Source organism: Chrysemys picta, chromosome 12, assembly GCF_011386835.1.
Source record: "Chrysemys picta bellii isolate R12L10 chromosome 12, ASM1138683v2, whole genome shotgun sequence".
In the NCBI taxonomy this organism is placed as follows: domain Eukaryota; kingdom Metazoa; phylum Chordata; order Testudines; family Emydidae; genus Chrysemys; species Chrysemys picta.
Genome location: NC_088802.1, coordinates 54809454 through 54829251, shown reverse-complemented (window position 1 = coordinate 54829251; position 19798 = coordinate 54809454). Strand labels below are relative to the sequence as shown.

The 19798-nt window shown below is 50.8% G+C and overlaps 2 protein-coding genes across 2 annotated transcripts in view; one reads left to right on the top strand and one right to left on the bottom strand.

Annotated features, from left to right (window-relative positions):
• Positions 1–10629, bottom strand: part of NPLOC4 (NPL4 homolog, ubiquitin recognition factor) — a 42989-nt gene extending 32360 nt beyond the window's left edge. The window contains exons 1-4 of the mRNA XM_005282977.5: positions 10427–10629; positions 6342–6422; positions 2850–2962; positions 760–942 (exon numbers count right to left, since the gene is read on the bottom strand). Of these exons, the coding sequence (XP_005283034.1) occupies positions 760–942; positions 2850–2962; positions 6342–6422; positions 10427–10441 (392 nt within the window). The 5' untranslated portion in view covers positions 10442–10629. The remainder of the gene's footprint in view (positions 1–759; positions 943–2849; positions 2963–6341; positions 6423–10426) is intronic.
• A 1660-nt stretch (positions 10630–12289) lies between these two features.
• On the top strand, positions 12290–18793 carry TSPAN10 (tetraspanin 10). Its single transcript, XM_005283130.4, has 3 exons — positions 12290–12599; positions 16033–16637; positions 17627–18793. Exons 1-3 carry the CDS (start codon positions 12471–12473, stop codon positions 17949–17951), a joined length of 1059 nt encoding a protein of 352 aa, XP_005283187.2. The 5' UTR covers positions 12290–12470; the 3' UTR covers positions 17952–18793.
• Positions 18794–19798: the final 1005 nt, after the last annotated feature.

Genomic DNA, 19798 nt, shown 5'->3' with positions numbered 1-19798 from the left:
TTAATCTGAGCATGAGGGAGAACATTAGTGGGCTGGGGGAACAACCAGAGCATCTGACCAAAGGCGTCCATGAACTATTTGCAACTGAGATCCTCTGTTATTCCTGGACGCCTAGGTAGCAGCCTTGGCTAAAAGGGATTTTTTCCATTTGTGGCTTTCATGTGGAATCCAGACTATGCCACAGTTTATCCACGCCTGTCACCTCGAGCCTGGATTAATGTAACACACACGATAGGAAATACACACAAACCATATGGAAACAGAAGCTACTGCAGAATGCAGCCCGCTGCTTATTAGGCAGGTGTCACACTGGGAGCATATTCCAGAATTGTTCCGCACTCTGCACTAACTCTCAGTACATGCCAAGGTGCTGATTTGAATCTGTATAGCTGTAAGGGGGTTGGGAACAGAGAACATCATCAGAGGCACTTCAGCTGGAGCCACCTTGGTTTAAACAGGAGGTGGCTGTCAGCAGGTCCTTCCAGGCAAAGGCCCTACAGTTTGGAATCTGCTTGCAGCCTTGGCTTGCCAGAGCCCAGATTTTAACTTTCTAGGATAACAGCAAAGTCTATTTTTCCTTGTGGGTATTTCAAAAGGGGCGGGGGAGCTAACGAGCGGTGTATGGTTTAGAAGGAAGGCCGGTCATTTAACACACTTACTGGTTATCCGTTTCGTACTGAACGTTATTTTAAATTTTGTTAAGCACCAAACGTGTGGTCGACACTATAGAATCTAGTCAGAAAACACAGTAGTATTTACAGTTGCTGGTCTCGATTCCTGTAAATCTTCCCATCCTGTTTGATTAGGTACTGGTCGATCTCATCTTCCACCACGTGAGGGACCCCCAAGGGGCGCAACAGCCCTTGGGACATAGAGGTGTCCATGTTCTCAGAGGAAGAGCCAGCAGGGCTCGAGGGGAAGAGGAACAACATATCACCATGCCTATGTGGGGAGAAAGAGAAACAAGCACTGCTTTGGAATGTGCCTAACCTCCTACATACACAGTGGGGCTACAGCTGTTAGGAAAGCGTCCGCTCTGTAGGTTAGGGTACAGTTCAACGTACATTACCTTCACCTTCCTTTCTTTCAGCAATAACTTGTTTGACCGTGATTTTCACTGTATCCACCCTGAGGAACCTACGGCTTCTGTCTGAGTTACCTGGTGAAATTTCTAAGCTTCCTTACTGGCATTTAACTATAAAATGTGCCTTCATTAATGCACATCTCCCACAGCTTCCCAGGTACCAGAACCTGAAATCTGGAGACACGAGTAGTATAAATGAACTAGCACAACACTAACAACTACCTTCCAAAGCCACTTCATTAGCTAACTAGTGCGCTTGCTGTTTTGCCCATTTGCATTAAGAAGTTGCAAGATGCCCTCAAACACTGGTGCTGAACTCTGCCTCTTAGCACCAGCAAAATAAAGAGGCACCTTTCACCAAGAACAGAGCCAAAGAAAAAGAAAGAACAGAGTGGAAGGGGTTAAAAAGAGAGAAACAACAGCTTCAGCAGGGCAAAGGGCTCACTAGGTTGCCTACACTTGTAGTCAGATGTCTTCCGAAGGCGTTTTGTGCACTATTAAGGAACACAAATGAGTTAGCTTTGTTTGGTGCCCTTCCTTTTGCACCAACACCCACACTAGAAAAGGTGATGGGCGGCTGAAAGAACATTACCAATAGTCTCTGACGAGGGAGGGCTGGAGCTCTGGCTCATTCTCAATGGACTCCGGCAGCAATGCAGCGTGGGTGGAGGAGTGCAGAAGATAGGGAGGAGGAAAAAATGATGCAATTCCCTCTTGGTCATAGAGGAGCAAAAGAGGAGTCTGGTACAGGCTTACTACAGCGGTGGGCAGCACTATAAAACCCTAAGCTAGGTGGCTACCGTGGGCTACCACAGACAGTAACTTTTGGTAGCCCACATTTCCACAATACTGCAACCAATCCAATCTGCCTTGTCACTAGTGACAGACCTGACACGGATGTGACGAAGTGGGGATTTTCCCTGGTTATGTTGTATGTGAGCCTATGTGAGTCTTACTGTTTTGCATGAATGCGGTGTGTGCCTCAGTTTCCCTGTGTATTGCACCAATGTCCAGGTGGTGGGAATAAGGGGGGCGACTTTTGCGGAGGCTGCTCCAGCTGCCTTCACCGATGCTCTAGCTGCCCTTTTGTAACCTGAGACCCAGGAGGGGGATGCGACCCAGGTGACTCTTGGCCTGGAAACTGAGACAAAGGCCGGAGGAGGAGCAATGGGCAGGGCAGGGGCCAGGCAGCTGGAAGTGAGTCAGTGTTGGCTGGCTTAGGGGTCAGGGGGAGGACCAGAGCCCTCAAGTCCCCCCCAAGATGGACTTGGCTGAAAGTCACTGATTTCTGTAATAGCACGCTCTGTTCTACGCTGTGTTCGTGTCGACTAATGAACCTTCTGGTTTACCGGCTGGTTGAGAGTCACATCTGACTGCAGAGTTGGGGTGCAGGGCCCTCTGGCTTCCCCAGGAGCCCCGCCCGGGCAGAGTCACCGAGGGAAGTACGGTGGGTAAGGGGATGCTGAATGCGCCAAGGTCAGACCCAGGAAGGTCGAAACTGTGTAGGCTTCTTGCCCTGGAGACAGTCTGCTTAGAGAGAGGAGGCTCCCCCCAGAGTCCTGACTGGCTTCATGTGGAGTAGCTCCAGAGCACTGACTCGGTGACAACGGACAATTGCAGGGAATACTGAAGCTCATAGTTTTGTCCATTAGTTACCACATAGGCGCAGAAGGGAGAAGTCAGACAGGTTTGCCAAAAGGGGTAAGGCACATTCTACTGTACAACGTTCTCTCTGCATCCCTGGTATTCTCTGTCAAGAACTTACTTGATTTTCAGTAGGTGAAGGGATTTGTTCTGTGCGGCTGTGATCTCACCAGTCCTGTTTCTATTGACGTACACAGAAAAGCCATTATTCCTGAAGCCAAACTCTTTTGCGACCTAGGAAATAAGAGATGAACGAGACAATACAAAACACTTCACATCTGTGTCCTCACGGTGGGGGAGAAAATAGGAAAGGGCTAGCAGAATTCTCTGCTACAGATATTTTAACTGAACCCATCCTCCGGTCGTGTAGAGAAGATTGTCAGGGAGCTAAAAAACACAAAGCCTAACAAGGAATTTACAAGAAAACAAGAGCAGACAGAAATATGGAGCTCTACTGGTCATAAAGACAACAACGAAAGTAAATAAAATACATATGTAACATTTATCAGAGGGGTAGCCTCAGATGGAGATGCATCTGAAGAAGTGGGGTTTTTTACCCATGAAAGCTTATGCCCAAATAAATCTGTTAGTCTTTAAGGTGTCACCGGACTCCTTGTTGTTTTCATATGTAACATTGAGTGTTTGCTATAAAAATAGGTGACCTTCACTTGGGGTGAGGAAGCATCAGTCACTATTATCCAAATCTCCACTCTCCCATGCCAGCTTCTGCGGAATACTGCACCAACCAAGTCACCTTCGCCCCAACCGACCCCAAACCCCTTTCCTTCCTCACATTCATCTCTGCTCTCATTTCTCAGTCACAATTTTCCACACAATCTTCACTCTCTCCTGCTCCCTTTTTCATTTCTTTACACTGTTGGCCATGTGCCTTTCTTTATGCTGGACTTTACGCTTGAAAAAGCCTCTTCCTTCAGACTACCAGACAGCTTCCCTTTCATCCTTTAAGTGCCTCAATTAAAACCTACTTTCTCTTAATCTTGCAATGCTGACTTCAGTTAAATAGCATCACTGCCCATTTATACATCTGATCTTTTAAGAGCTAGTCTATTTAAAAGCTGAGTTAGAAGTAGCCTGCTGCCCTAAGTCCCTATGCCAATTTCTGTAGCTTCATTTTTTTTATATATAAAAAATATTTCTCCCCCGTTGCTTTTGTCAAACCCACAGACAGAGGAAATGGACTACACACAAACAACAAGGAGTCCGGGGGCACCTTAAAGACTAACAGATTTATTTGGGCATAAGCTTCCGTGGGTTAAAAACCTCACTTCTTCAGATGGACCACGCACAGGACAGTCAAGTGCGTGATACACAAAATGCTGCCAAGCACACAAAGTAAAATGGAAAACAATAGATTACAGTTTGTTTTCTCTAACTTCTCAGTTATAGTGAACTGAGGTGTGAATTTTAGCAAAAGAAGGTAAGTTATTCAGAGGAATGCAATTTCTAAATTGTCCCTTTAACTTGTCTGAGGCGAACCATCAGCTCTTCAGGTCAGAGACCTTGTATATAATGGAGGAAGCAAATTCTACAGCTATGAAACACAATTACAGGTTTTCCCAAGTTTAAAGTTCTAACTTGAAGATAGACGGCCTACTGATTCTGCCCTTGCTGCATGAAGCAGAGGAATTCCCATACTAGATCAGACCACTGGTCCATCGAGTTCAGTAACCTGGCCTGGGATATCAGGTGTTATGTGCTCTGAAAGATGGAGTGCCAGGACTATTAAGTGCTTATGGCATATCATTTTGAAATTAATACAGTATTGTGCAGGATCAACTAAGAGGAGATCACAGGCCAGGAAGGAGTAAAGCCCTGGTTTATAAACCAGATCCTCAAGAATTAGCAAATGCTACAAAGAAAGTTATGACAAATACAGTGAAAAGGAGATTTGTGTTTTGAGCAAGGTATGTTTGAAAGTTCTTCCAATAAGCAGGTACTCCTTTAACAGAATTCTGCCTGTCCCTCATTTTCAGTCGACACAAGCTTTTCTTAAAGTGTCAAGAAAAGATTACATTTAATCAAACAGAAAAAGCTATAATCTGATGTTTAAATTACAACTGTCTAGTTAGATGTAACACTCACTATATATTGGCATTTGAGTAGTAAAATCTAAACCCATTAAGATTCAAGAAGCCTAGTCACTGATGTGTTACAGCCTGTAATGTCTCTCTCAGAATAAATCCTGTATCAGAAAGAAAAACAAGAGTATCTCCCCACAGCACAAATCTCAGAATGCTTAGTTCATCCTCCCTAGCAAGGTAAAGTGAAATCCAGGCAGTTTGAAGGGAAGGATTAAGAACACAATAAAACAAGATATTCCTCTTGCTAACAGAAAAGTGCTGAGCTTAAAGATTCCATGTTACTCCCAAGGTCCCAGGAGATGGAGAGGAGAAAAAAGATTGTAGGAGAAATGCAAAATATCTGAGATTCTTGCTCCCTCTAAACAATGAATTTGAGACACTAACTGTCTATGTCTCAAACAAAAGATGACCAACTGACACCCAATATAAAATTAATTCTATGTGCTCCTCACATTTCCAATTACGGGATTAGTTCCCCCAGCAATCTGTTCCTTAAAGACTACATACGGATCTCAAAAAGTTGCTCAATATCTTTCCTTAACCTCCAAAACTACGCTGGAAGAGCCCCTGTGACATGCAAAGAACACTGCAAGAGAAAACACGAAACAGTACTCAAGGAGCAAAGTAAACAGCTAACAGTTAATTTCCACTCAAATTACGTTTAGAAAGGCCAATCACTTGTGGCAGATATTGAATATTCTCTCTATATTTCCCATTTAATGCTCCCCCACAATCCCATTATTTATAGTATTTAACATAATGTTGTGTGTATACATTGTAATTCTTTCCTTTCAGCCTCCTCCTCAGGTCTCTGATTCATTCAGTGACATTGAATCAGGGTTGATGTTGGTGACATGACTGAAAGTATCAAGGTGGAAAAGGAATCAGATTAACTCCCTCTGCACACACTGTTTGCAACAAGGGGGATGGAACGTGAATGCATGTCAGTTTAATGCAGTTTTGATAAACTGTTATAGGATTTCCCTTTATTAATTCCTGTATAGATGTACAGACCAACCAATATACAGTCCAACCCATTTAAAAAACAAATCATGTCTCATCACCCAAAGTAACAGTTTTCAAACAGTGGAGTATAACTGATTTTCCAAGCAACCATATCTTAAACACCTTCTCAGTCACTGCCTTACCAGAATTTTAAAACAACAAAGAAAATGACACCTGAGAAAGTTGATGCAGAGAGGTTGAATTTGGAGGAGGGTGTCAAAACTGAGTTTATAACAGAAAGCCAGTTTCACTTTAACTGTGGAGAGATTGTTCTGACTAATGCATGCTGATCCACACAACTACCATCAGGCTATCCTGATTAGGTTGAGCATATATCATTCATTCAAGAAAGTCTCTGTGTATACACCCAGTAAGCTAGGTAGTTCCCAAAAGCACAGCCGTCCAGAGTGGCTAAATTCTGGGCAGGCAGAGCACTACCCTAGCTAGGCTCAGAAGAGAGCAGGGAAGCCGGCAGATAAGTGATGAAATGCTGAAAGCCAGGATACCTTTTTTAGAAACATTGCAACTGTTTCTCGTTTTGCTGCCGTGATGCGCTTCACCCCCTCCGGTGACTGGACACGGATTATCTGCGGAGAATTAAAAGGTATACCAGGTCACACAACAAAGCAATACCACGGCCTGTCCTGGTTTTGCTTCTGAGCAATAGAAGTTCCCCACTTTTGAAGACATGAAACAAAGCGAGTATCATCACAACCTCTCACCCTGACCACACCCTTTTCCCATGACTGAAGTCATTCTTAGTATACAATTACCGAATTGGGGGGGGAGGGGGAGTTTACCTACCATATCCAGAGTATACAAACCAATACTTTCATATTATTTGCTAGATGCATTACTCCAAGATGCAAGGCATTTTTATAAATAGATTTAAAAAGTCAATAATGGCACTGAGCTTACTTTTCTGATGAAACTTCTGGATTTAGACATGAAGCAAAACATGCAGCATTACTAGAGGATAACTCAAAGCTTTTATGAGAGCGGTTTAGTCAATCCCAGAATTTCCTTTACAGAGGAATTGGGCTAACTTGCAGTATTAAGGGTCATCTTCAGTTTTATTTCGTTTCAACAACATTACTGACAGTTGGCATCTCTCTCCAATAAAGAGAATTAAGTCATTGAGGCACAAGGCATCACTGGGGGACGTTAATAGAATTTCCATTGCAAGCCTCCATTTGAAATGGGAGAGATGAGTAAAGCCACCTGCTTTTGGGAAAAGGGGCCAAAGGCAACTGTTCCCATAAAGGCAGGCTTGGCTGTGCATCAGTGGCATAACCGTCAGTATGTCTTACACTTCTCAGGAGTGTGAAAGTGACTAACCTCAGAGCTGCTGCAAGCCCAGAGTACAAAGCAGCAGGAGGATATGCAGTGAAGAGCCAGGCTGCGGAGAGTGCTCTTACAAACACCAATCTGCCAATCTGAAGGACAGCAGTGCAGAGCTTGACACGTGACAGCAAGAGGCTGCCAGAGTGCTCCAGAATGCCCTCCTTTTATTTTCTCACGTATCACCGCTCCAATGTTGTGTGAGAGAATACATGGAACATGCTAGAAACAGGAAATGTTTGTAACAGACTACTCTTTCGTTTGAGTGCAAGTTGCTGCACTCTCTCTTCCCCCAGAGAGGTGTGCACAACACAGGTGAGGGCCAGATTCACAGGGCCGGCTCCAGGCACCAGCTTGCCAAGCAGGTGCTTGGGGCAGCCACTCCGGAGAGGGGCGGCATGTCCAGCTATTCGGCGGGAATTCGGCGGACTGTCCCTCACTCCCACTTGGAGCGAAGGACTTTCCGCCGAATTGCCTCCGCAGATCGCGATCGCAGCTTTTTTTTTTTGGCCACTTGGGGCAGCAAAAACCCTGGAGCCGGCCTTGCAGATTCATTACAACTATATTTCAGGGTGCACCTTAATGACTATGGGATAACCCCACCTTGCTTTGATTTTTCAAACACACATTGCATTTCCTGCTTGGAAAGCCCCCTACTTACATTTAATCAGCCTAAGAATGCCAAAACAAGGCTCTAAAGACCTTTTTAAATGTTCAAGCGTCTCCCACTTGTGGGGCTTACTGAGAATATTTGATGGGCTAATGGAACCCAGGCTGTTGAACACCCTGAAGCATTCTCTCTGCCAGTGGCTAAGAGGAGGATGTCTCCACACAATTCCCAGGTGGCACTGGAGCTAGCCAGAGATCAGAACAGACAATTGAATATTTAACCACCTGGCACTAGCATGGCAGCATACAGCTATACCACTGGGTCCTAACTCAAACCTTTTCTATAGCAATATATGACCAATCAGCTGTGTACCTTATTTTGGTGCATTCAACTCAGGACAGTGTTTCAAACAAGATCTCCAGCATCAATGTCACAGTAACTAACACGAAGTGTGTGGGGGAGAAGAGGAATACTTTGCCATAACCCAGTTAAAAAAAGGTGTTTTCTGCTGCTCAGGTGAGCCAAGAAAATGCTAAAAGGAAGAGAATATCAGTAACGTCCACATGTTGAGAGGAAGGCAGCTGCCAGTTGCTGCCTCACCATAAATGCCCCCGAGAACACACACACAAGGTCTAATAGGATCTATTTCCTGGATGATGTCACTGTTGGGCAAAGTCTTGCCTACAAGAGTAGCGTAGATGCTTGTGATTTTGGAAGTCAATGGAGACACTTTGTTTTCAACAGCAGGGCTTGCCTGGCAGCTTTAGAAAGAAAAATCTAAATACAAACCCTGTTTTGTTGCAAGGTTCCAGAATTTTTCAAACACTTTCAATAACTGTTTTGTTTTGTCAGTTTCTACACCCAGTTCTCCCTCCATTGGCAAGAGAATGACTAAGGGGGAAGAACACACCAGAGGCCAATGACTGACTGGGCTTCAGCATGCAACAAATGAAATCAATTGATTTAGCAGCCTAACAACTGGCAAATTACAGGCCTATTGAGATAGACCTTTACAAAGAGTAAAGGAACTGTGTTTATATGCAGTTCCAGTTAAACCAGTTTCTAGCATGGCTGATCAACTCATGTGGATGAAGCCAAACTGCATTCAAAGAACAGCATTCTAGCCTAAATTTTGGCTAAAGCAGGGATCGGCAACCTTTGGCACGTGGCTCGTTAGGGTAATCTGCTGGCGGGCCGGGACAGTTTGTTTACCTGCAGCGTCCGCAGGTTCGGCCCATCGCAGCTCCCACTGGCCGCAGTTTGCCACTCCAGGCCAATAGGGGCTGCGGGAAGCGGCAGCCAGCACATCTCTCGGCCCATGCCACTTCCCGCAGCCCCCACTGGCCTGGAAAAGCAAACTGCGACCAGTGGGAGCTGTGATCGGCCGAACCTGTGGACGCTGGCAGGTAAACAAACTGTCCTGGCCCACCAGCGAATTTTCCCAATGGGCCGCGTGCCAAAGGTTGCCGATCCCTGGGCTAAAGCCAGAAGGTAGCTTTCGAACAGAGTTTTAACATGGTTCTGCACCCATCCAAAGGGACCTTTGACTTGGGGGACTTTGGGGAATTTTCCCACTACCACTTCTGGACACCAGTATTTTCATCTCAGCGTCATCTAGACAACACGGTGGTAAACATACTGGCAGTTGCTCCAAAATTAGTACTCCCAACACTGCTAGAACTGGTGCTGCAGCACTGGTGGGAGAGTTTTAAGAAAAAGTTCAGAGTACACAAAGGTTTAGGCACTGTCCACACTGGGATCATAACTGTGCTATGAACCATCTTTGCACATGGTTGTCAATAGCAGTTTCCCTCACTAGTGCAGATACAGACTGTGGCATAACATGTCTGTTGTATGTGCCGGATGGAGATTTAGGGGGGGAAAGAGGGAGGTTACATTTAGTCTGATTTTGAATAAGCCTATCAAGGGCTCCAGGCACCCATGCAGACCATTTCATAGGGAAGATGTATTTTAATGTTTCCAGGGGATATTGTCCTTCTCCCCCAGCCCAATGGAACCACTACTTTAATAGACACACCACCATCCACTAACATCTCCATCTCAACCCCCACCCCACAACTTAAAAGCCGGGGGGGGGGTGAGAGAAGCCTTCAAATGGGCCCTAAAGTTTGAACAAAGTTAGGCTCTGCTAGAGCCAGGCTGGAGGAAAATGGGAAGAGGGTGAAAACGCCAAGATCTCTATGGAGACCGTCTCTTGGTGGGAAAAAAAAATCGACTTGTTGCTCCGGGGTGGGAGGGGTTGTGAGTGTTTTAGGAAGGCTTCAGGGTCTCACTTGACTGCCTCTGGGGGGAGGAGCCGCTGGACGGATTCCCGAGGCGAGACCCGCTCCGGGCAGCTGGGGGTCCCCTCCCTTGGGCTCCGCTGTTCCCGTCTGAGGGGTGGGGTGACCGGTGCAGGCCCCGGTGGATGCTGAGACAGCGGGGCCGGTTCGGTTCGGGTCCGGGGGGGCTCTCCCCGCTCCCGGCTCGGGGGCGCTGCCGGGCGGGGAGCGGCTCTCCCGGGGACGGGCCCCGCCCGGCTGCCCCAGGGACCGGGCCCGCCCCGGCCGCGGGGGTCCCCGGCTCGGCGCCCAGGGCCGGGCCGATCTGCTGCCTCATCCCCCCCCGGCCCCGACTCACGATGGTCTCCGCCATGGCGCTGCCGGCCCCGCCCGGCCTCCCGCGACTGCTCCCGGGAGCGGTTCCCGAGCGGCCGCCGAGTGCCCCGGCTCCGGCCTCCAGCTCCCCCGCTCCGTGCGCCGCGTCACCGGCCCCGCGGCCGCCAACCCCGGCAACAAGGTTCCGGGCAGGAACGGTTCCGCCCCCCCGGGTCCCTGCGGGGAGCGGTAACCCACCCACAGACCCTCCCACATCGCCCTCTAGTCCCGCCCCAGAACCCCTCCCCCCGGTCCCGCCCCAGAACCCCTCCGGGTACCCCACAGAACCCCTCCCCCCCGGTCCCACCCCATAACCCTTCCCCGGGTACCCCACAGAACCCCTCTCGCCCGGTCCCACCCCATCACCCCTCCGGGTACCCCACAGAACCCCTCCCCCCCGGTCCCGCCCCTTTGGGTACCCCACAGAACCCCTCCCCCCCGGTCCCACCCCATAACCCCTCCCCGGGTACCCCACAAAACCCCTCCCCCCCGGTCCCGCCCCATAACCCCTCCGGGTACCCCACAAAACCCCTCCCCCTGGTCCTGCTCCATAACCCCTCTCCAGGTACCCCACAGAACCCCTCCCCCCGGTCCCACCCCATAACCCCTCCGGGTACCCCCCAGAACCCCTCCCCGGGTACCCCACAAAACCCCTCCCCCCCGGTCCCGCCCCATAACCCTTTCCCGGGTACCCCACAGAACCCCTCCCCCCCCCGGTCCCGCCCCTCCGGGTACCCCACAGAACCCCTCCCCCCTGGTCCCACCCCATAACCCTTCCCCGGGTACCCCACTGAACCCCTCCCCCCCAGTCCCGCCCCATAACCCCTCCCCAGGTACCCCACAGAACCCCTCCCCCCCGGTCCCGCCCCATAACCCCTCCCCGGGAACCCCACAGAGCCCCTCCCCCCGGTCCCCCTACAGAACCCCTCTCCGGGTACCCCACAGAACCCTTCCCCCTCTTTGGATCTGATGAAGTGGGTTTTAACCCACGAAAGCTTATGCCCAAATAAATTTGTTAGTCTCTAAGGTGCCACAAGTACTCCTGTTCTTTTTGCTGATACAGATTAACACGGCTGCCCCTCTGAAACCTATACAGGTACAGCTACCCTGGCAAATCATTCCTAAGGTAAATCTGGCTTTAAAATTCCTAAGTCACTTAGGCACCTTTGAAAATTTGACCCTAAGAGTGGGATTTTTAAAGGCATCTAAGGGAATGAGGTGCCTAAATCTCATTAACTTTCAATGAGAGTTGGGTGCCCAACTGCTCTTTGTGCCTTTGAAAATCTCCTTATAAGTCACTTTTGGAAATTGGATGGATGCTCCTAAGTCACATAGGCTCATGTCCTTCAAGGTATTTAGGGAGCCAACGCCCACTGATTTCCTTAGGTGTGTTTGAAAATGGTACCAATGACTGCTAAAGAAATGCAAAGCACCTGCTTTCACAGGGCCAAATGGATGAAAGTGACGTCAGTGGGAGCACGGGTCAGCTCTCAGCCTGCTTCTATCCCCTGGGGATAGTAAATTTGACATCACTACCTACCTGCAACTGCTGCAGGTAAACCCCAGGCCTGAATAATGAAGCTCCGATTGCCTCCAGGGGAAGGACACCGCTAGAGAAAGGATGTTACAAAAAAATAAAATAAACTACAACCAGCCAAATGACAATAAGGAAGGATGTGGGGGGATCTCTTGAGAACCCTGTTCTTAGTAATCACCTGCCACTTACAGCCCTAACATGGTCACTTCATTTCTTTTTGCAGTCATTCATTTAATCAAATAACCTTGAAGTATGCACAGCTATGTGGCAAGACAGCTTCTTAGAAGCTCAAGAGCTGGTATGCTCAGGGCACGCAAGTCAGCGTGGGCCTCTTTAATTGCAGGGGCTACTTAAGCCATGAAATGTGACTTCTCACATGATAGGAGCCTGACCGAAGTGTCTGCCCAGCCCCAGAGCTCTGACTTTGCTGCTCACAGCGCCTCGCCTGTGGATCCTTCTGCCGGCTAAAGCAGGGGACGCCTGCAGCAGGATGACATCTGGATATGGCCCAGCAAGCACAGGAGAGAAGCTCTTCATGCTGGTCACCCCCTTTGCTACGCGGTTTTCCTTCAAGAAGGTGAAGGTGGAAGAAGATGAGAGGAGCCCCTTGTTACCAGAGGTAAACCCTGGGTTTGTGTTACACGCTGGCCTGGCTTTGTGCTTCTCTTTGGAGTAGGTGGGGGTCACGCTCTGTGACTCAGCTTAACTTCAAACCCGGAACTGATTTCAGGGGTCTTAGGAGCTCCTGAAAATAAAAGTCTGCAGTGTTCTTCGGGGAGGGAAAAATGGACGAAATCCTTTGGCCCTAAGCTCTGTTCTTCGTCAGGGAGGGGCACACCTGGAGCATCTCCACTGAAGTCAAGAGCCACTCCTGACTTGTGCTGATGAGCCAGATTCTTGCCCTGGCTTAAATCTCGAAGGTTACAACATGTTCCCAAAGTCATTCCCTCCCTTCCCCCCACCCCCGCAGTTCTGCTCTCCATCTGCTCCGTGCTTCCCTTCCTGTGCTTGCCACTAACGCTAATCACGTCTGGCATCAGGCTGAGCAAACTAAGGTGGACCTAGAGGCCTTGTTTGCCATGGGGTGTCATGAGGCTGGGTTCAGCTTTCTGTCTCCAGCACCTGGGCTGGGCCTGGGATGGAATTGGCCTGCCTACCCCTCTTCTGGTGGCGGCACAGGGTTCTTCCGCCCAACATCTGTCTGTCACTCAAACCCTTCCGCTGGGCTTCCCAGTGAGTTGTCATGACACAGAGGCCCGTTGGTGGTTCACTACTCTGTCAGCAAGTCCTAGTAGGCCTGACAAACTCGCCACACCTAACACTCTGCGGTCATGGTGCTTACCCAAACGCTGATGCAAGGTATCAAAGGCTGGCCGATGGCACGCTGGTCACTAGCATCGTAAAAAGAAGAACAGGAGTACTTGTGGCACCTTAGAGACTAACAAATTTATTAGAGCATAAGCTTTCGTGGACTACAGCCCACTTCTTCGGATGCATCACTGGTCACTAGCATCGTAGTGAACTGTCTGTACTGAGACTGTACAGGGAATTGTGTATCTGTTTGGAAAGAATGTTTTCACGTCTGGAACAAGGCAGAATGGGACAAACAGCTGTTCTGCCAGGCACAGAAAGTGTCATTTGCATATTAAGTCAGGTTGGGAGGGGATGTGAAACTGACATGGCAGAGCAGACTGGAGTGTGAACGCCAGGGGCCATCCTGACTGTGGGAACAAAGACAATAAGGAGATGCAAAGGAACATTTTGTTCTCCATTTGCTGGGGAAACCCCTTGGAGGGCGTGGGGAAATCAGGACAGCCTGGATCCTGGTATGACTGAAAATTGGCAGCTCGGTCAAAGAGGGAATCCTGGGAAGAAGCACTCCTGGACTGACTAGGAACGGGAACCACTAATCAGTTTGTTGTCTTTGTAACCATTCTCTTTCCACTGGCCGGGCCCGATCCGCATGTGACTAGGTCAGTCTCAGCTCTTTGTTCATAAACACATATTTGCTTTCATCATAACGAGATCACTGTGCGAAGTTATTACAAAGGTCCTGATCCTTGTAGCCACCCAGTCCCAGCTGTGTGTACGCTGTCTCTCCAGGGACAGCAGCCTTGGTGGTCACTGTGAGTGTCCAGTTCCAGGGCTGGACACTGCAGCAAGAGGCTTCTGAGGCATTCGGGGACTGGTGTATGCCAAGCGCAGAGTAAAGGCTGGCAGAGCTTCCAGGCAGATTGTCTGGGAGGCAAACAGGCTGGGGGGCTGACCCCCACTTTAGCACCAGCACGTCTCTCCCTTGCTGAAGCAGGGGGGTAACAAGGTGACCCACAGTCCTGGCGGCCCGAGGGAGCGTCCCAGTGAAATGTGGGAGCTTGGAAGGGAAGGCCAGAAGGGAACAAAGCAGAGCACTGTATTGCTCTGTCCTATGGCTCCTGAGTTTGACTGGGGGCAATGTAAGCAATGACTCACTTATGCTTGAGTAAAACCAATAGATCAGAGCAAGGTAAAGCAAAGCCACTGTCCACCATGCCACCCACAGGCCTCTGGGGCTGTCTACGGCTTCCACTTTGGCTTTTTAAAATGGACTTTGTATTAACAAACAGGTATAAGGCAGTAACCGCCTCGTGCAGCCTTGATCAATGCAAACCGGGAGAACCACCGCTAAAGAAACACTGCCCTCCTTCTGGTACTAGAGCAACGACTAGAGAACAGGCTACAGGGAACAGCCTCTTCTCTTAGCCGTATTGCAGCCCAGTCCTGGCCCGGACCCTGCAGTGCCCCCTCTCCGCCCCTCTTCGGAGCTCTGAAATCTCTCTTGCCACGGCTGCTCTTTTTCAGTTCAAGGTCTTTTCCCCTGCACCTCCCCATAGGTTTCCGCTGCAGCTAAGGAGCCTGGCTCCTTGTTTGCTCATGGCAGCGAGGGATCCCTGCTCCTGCTCTCCCAGCTCTAGCAACAGTGGTGAACCGCTGGTGCAAAACCAGACGGGCGCACTCATAGCTTTGGAGAGAATGGCCAGCGTTGGACACGTTTCCTTCTGGGGACTTTAAAAACACCAACCCTCCCCCCATCCAGAAAACTTGCAGGACATTTGGCCCTGGTCCCCTCCCCTTTGCTAACTACCCCATACCCGGGCCAGCTGTTGGCCCTATGCAGGATTGAACCTCAAATGTTCAAAAATCAGGAGATTGGCTGTAAAGTCAGGAAATGATGTAAAAATAATAGCTGTGGTGTTCTTTTATTGGCCTTCTGCTTTCTGAGCCTTTCGGGTGCACTGGGGTCCCATTTGGAAGTTTTCTGCACAGCCAGGAGGGCTAGAAACTTACTTTTCCTTTAAAGAATGAAGGCTGGAATCATCCCATATCCACTTGACTCCAGGAGCTGGGGCTTTAAGGAAACAATAATTATCATGAGATTCATGGCAAAATCAGGAGAGTCGACAACACTGCAAGTACGTTACTGCTTGCTGTGCCCGGGGACTCCTCACTCTTCTGACACACAACAGTCGGTATTTGAGAGCTTTGAAGTGGAGCGTTAGACCCATTTCCTACAGCATCTTGCACAATAGCTGCAGATTAGCGGAGAAGAGAGGCTGTTCAGGAAGCCCGGTGCTGACTGAATGGGGTGCCAGTTTTGCATGAGAAGGAATTAAATAGCTAAAAATCTAGCTCTTGCTTCTATGACTTCATAGAATGGCAAATCCAGATAGAGTTTGCATCTCTTCTGTACCCTGTTCTAGAACGAAGGGCTTACCATGCTAATGAAGGCCATTTGAAACGTTCGCTTCCTTAAGCAATAGTTGTGCTGGGGGAATCGATCCTTAACCCAATGCATTAACATCCTACATAATCCGGGAGGCTGCAAAAAACAACGTTTTGAGGGGGTGGGGGAAGCGACAAAGTTTAAGTGCAACCGAGAAAAACTTTAGCCAAGTCGGAATCTTGTCCAGGAGCCCCAGTGGGGCAGGGCTTCCCAGAAGAGAGGACACGCTTGGGCGTTTCTGCTCCTCACTGAGCCAGGAAATGATCTGTTCTCTCTCTCTCCCACCAATCAGGCACGCCGACTGGGCAAGCTGCTTTCTTCACCCAACGTCCCTGGCCCCCTGTTCTCTCCCGCTGGAGACCCAGACACTGGATTGCCAGAGAAGCACCCAGGACAATGGGATCTTCTGCCGCCTCCTGGCCACAACCTGGATTCCTGCAGCTATTGCATTAAGTACCTGACCTTCCTCTGGAACCTCTTGTTCTCTGTGCTGGGTTTGCTGATCTTGGCCTTTGGGATCTGGGGGCTCCTGGACAAGGAGTCCCTGGTAAGTGAGCGTATAGCCCACCTGGGCTCTGACCCCATGCTCTTCTTTGTCCTGGTGGGTCTGGCCATCAGCACCATCTCTCTGACAGGCTGCATGGGAGCCCTCTATGAAAACACCTGCCTGCTGAAGTTCTTTACTGGGGGAGTCATCACTTTCGTCATCTTGGAGATTCTCGGCGGGCTCGTACTGTATTCTCTGAGACACCAGATCAAGGGCTCCCTGCAGAACACCATGCTGGTGGCGGTCCTAAGGTACCAGGATGACCCAGATCTGAGATTCATCATGGACGAAGTTCAGATGGGCTTGCAATGCTGCGGCGTGGAGTCCTACCAGGACTGGAAAATGAACATGTGAGTACAAAGGTTTGGGCTACAGCCACGTGGTCTGGCTCACTTGGGAGGTAGTGGAAAATCTCGGCTTTGGGCAATCCATTGATCCAGGCTAGCAAAGCACCAAGTGCTCCTTGCATGCAGGAGAGACAGCATCAGCTGACTCAGCTCCTGGCTACAGGCTCATGCTGCAGCTTCCTAGGAGGTCAGGCTGAACACTGGCAAGAGGCGTGTTACAGCCACATGCCTTCAGCCTCGCTTGCAAAGCTCATGGAAACTTACCAGCCAAGGCACAATCTGCGCTCCCCCTCCTTTCTGTACTGGGAGCCAGGATAGATCTCCACAAGGCGGTTGTAAAGCACTCCTGGGCCTGGCCTCCGTAGGGCGGCTCCGTGTGGACTGAGAGCCAGGTGGGTGGACAGACACTAGAGGAAAGCTGTTGTGTTCCCGCGAGGAGTGAGCTGATGAGACTGGGCCATGGGAAGATGCTGGTCTACAGTGCTGGAGCCCCGAACTTCTCCACGTTCTCCTGCAAGGGAGGCTCTTTGCTTTGCTTTTTCTTCTTACAACCACCCAGAGAAACTGCAGGGCAGGGCAGAGCCTCAAGGCTCTGGGCCCTCCCTCTATGGCTTGGCTGGCACGTGCATTTGTATAGGGTGGGGAGTCTTTATCTCCTGGTGGGGTGTGGGAGCGGGGGTGGGCTGAGGAAATGACACCATTAAACCAACCTGAGAGAGGGGCTGGCAGGTAACGTTCCCGCTCAGGTTCCAACCGCCAGCCCCAGACTTGTGCTCCAGGTCCGATTCGAACCCAGTGCAGCTTGGCCCACGTAACAGAGTAGAACCGCTGCAGCCTTTCCTGGCCGTGGGAAATGGACCCTGAAGCTGCAGCTCAGGGGTTCTCTCTGCTCGCAGTGAGCAGCGCCGGCTGCGGCGATGGTGAGCACCAAAGCACTGGGGTCCTCCAGTCACCCCCCAAGAGACTGACGGATTCTCTTTGGTCCCTCGCAGGTATTTTAACTGCAGCTCCCCTGGTGTGCAAGCCTGCGGCGTTCCCGCTTCCTGCTGTCTGAATCCCCTGGAGAACGGCACCATCACAAACTCCCAGTGTGGCTTCGGAGCCCTCGGCATGGAGGAGTTTGCGGCTCAAAGTATCATCGCCCTCGGCGGCTGCGCGCCCCAGCTGAGCCGGTGGCTTCACGGCCACGGGGGGGTGCTGAGTGCCTGCTTTGTGTTTCTGATCCTGGTTGAAGTTGGAGGCTTCTTATTGGCAACCAAGTTACTGGCAGACCTGGCACTTGCCAGAGCGCGAGGGCGGCAGCCAGGGGCTTGGTGACTCGCCGCCCGAGGCTGGAGGTCAGGGCTGGATCCTGGGGTGGAGCTTCAAGCCGATGTGATAGAAACGGGGGCTCCGAACCGCTGTCCAGCAGGGCAAGATGGACGGGCTGGGCTCGCTGCTGAGTTCGGGTTCTCTGAGGCCTTGCGCTGTGGGAAAGGCTGTTTGGTAGAAGCTCCGGTGTGAATCTAAGCTGGGCTGGTTGTCTCGGCATGACCCCCTCGGTGGACACGCTGATTCCAGTGTGAAACGGCGCTATCGTTCCAGCTGGTGTCCCGTGAAAAGGGGGTGGAACCATGCCAAGAAAAGCCCCTCGTGCACTGGCAAGAGGGCCGCTGGTGGGAAAGGGGGTTAGTTCTGGGACTAGTCTGGCCCAGGCAGGGAACTCCACTGGCCCCACTGAGCCTGCTTCAGCGGCTCCCTGGCCTGCGGGAGATCAGAGTTGATCCCTCCGTGCCTGGCTGGAGCAGCAGGGCGTGCACAGGAGAAACAGCCCACCTGCACCTGACTGCTGCTAGGAGACCCTCTCTCAGCAGCTCTGACCTCTGTCACGGAGGGGGGAACCTCAGGCCTTCAGCTGAGTGCAAGGGTTCCTATGCCCCCCGTCTCCAGGCCCTGTGTGCTGCCTGCCTCCCATCTCCTGCTTGCTGTGGGGAGGCCGTGCCCTGCCCAGCTGGGGCTGGAAAGCTTTGTAGTTACCTGGCAAATAAATCTCTACCTGTACCATGGCTGTAGAGGAGGGAGTGCCTGGGAAGTGCCTCCCCCCCCCAGTGAGATACCATGCAGGGCAGGCAGAGCAAGTGAGCCCCTGAGGAGTGACAATCGCTGAGTCCAACTGCTCTGATCTCTAGAAACCAGCCTCAGCCAGGCCTTGCAATGAGATGCAGCCTGCAGAACAGAGCCGTGGCCCTGCTTGCCTGTGCAGAGCTGAGCCTTGAATGCCGGTGCTGGCTACCCCGGCCCGGCTGACTCAGAGGCTCCTAGCTGGCCTGCTTGGTGCAGCCCCTATGCTGCAGCATCCTCTGCCCCCGGTTCCGTCCCCTCCCGCCCCCAAGGGGAATCTCCAGGTGACTAATGTCTGCCCGGCCCCTGCAGGCTGTGAAGTGCTCAATTAGGGCTTTGTGCTGAGTGGGAAACTGGCCCAGCTGCTCCCTCTGCCTCGCCTCTTGGCACAGCTGTATCAATTATCCATGGGCAAAGGAGGCCGGGCTCCCAGCTCCCAGAGCCGCTTACACAAGCAGCATCTCAAATCAGTACCACAAAACACCCTGAACCTCAGCCCCCTCCTTTCACCCAAGCAGCGAGGGTTTATGCTACCTCTGTGGAGCCCACCCCCTGCAAGCAGGGAGTTCTCTGCTCCTCCCCATAGCTGGCTGCATTTCCCTGGGGCTGCCTGCTTCTTGCCTGAGAAGCATGTTTTGAGACAAGGGGCAGGGGAAGTTTTAAGGAGGAGAGCTGCCTGGCCTTCGGTGGGGATGTCTGTCTGAAAGCATTTTCACTGAGAAATGGGGAGGCTTGGGGTGTGTGTGTGTGTGGGTGATGCCTGGGTTTTGACAAGTGCTGGTAATTAGCCCGTATAATCCACCCTCTGCAGCTTATGGTAATGTAAAGCTACCCTGGCTCCTGCCCCCGCCCTAGGCATCTGTGAAGAACATCACACAGACAAGGTTGCTAATCCACAACAGAGGGAGGATCATTCTACACCTCACACTGCGGCCCCGGCTCCCCCCACTCCCTTGTTTGCTGAGTCTGCAGCCCTAGTGAAAATTCCAGGGCTTTCTAACAATTAGCACACGTTAAATGCCAAATCCCACTGGCCTGGCTCCAGCGGGCTGGGCAAGCTGAGA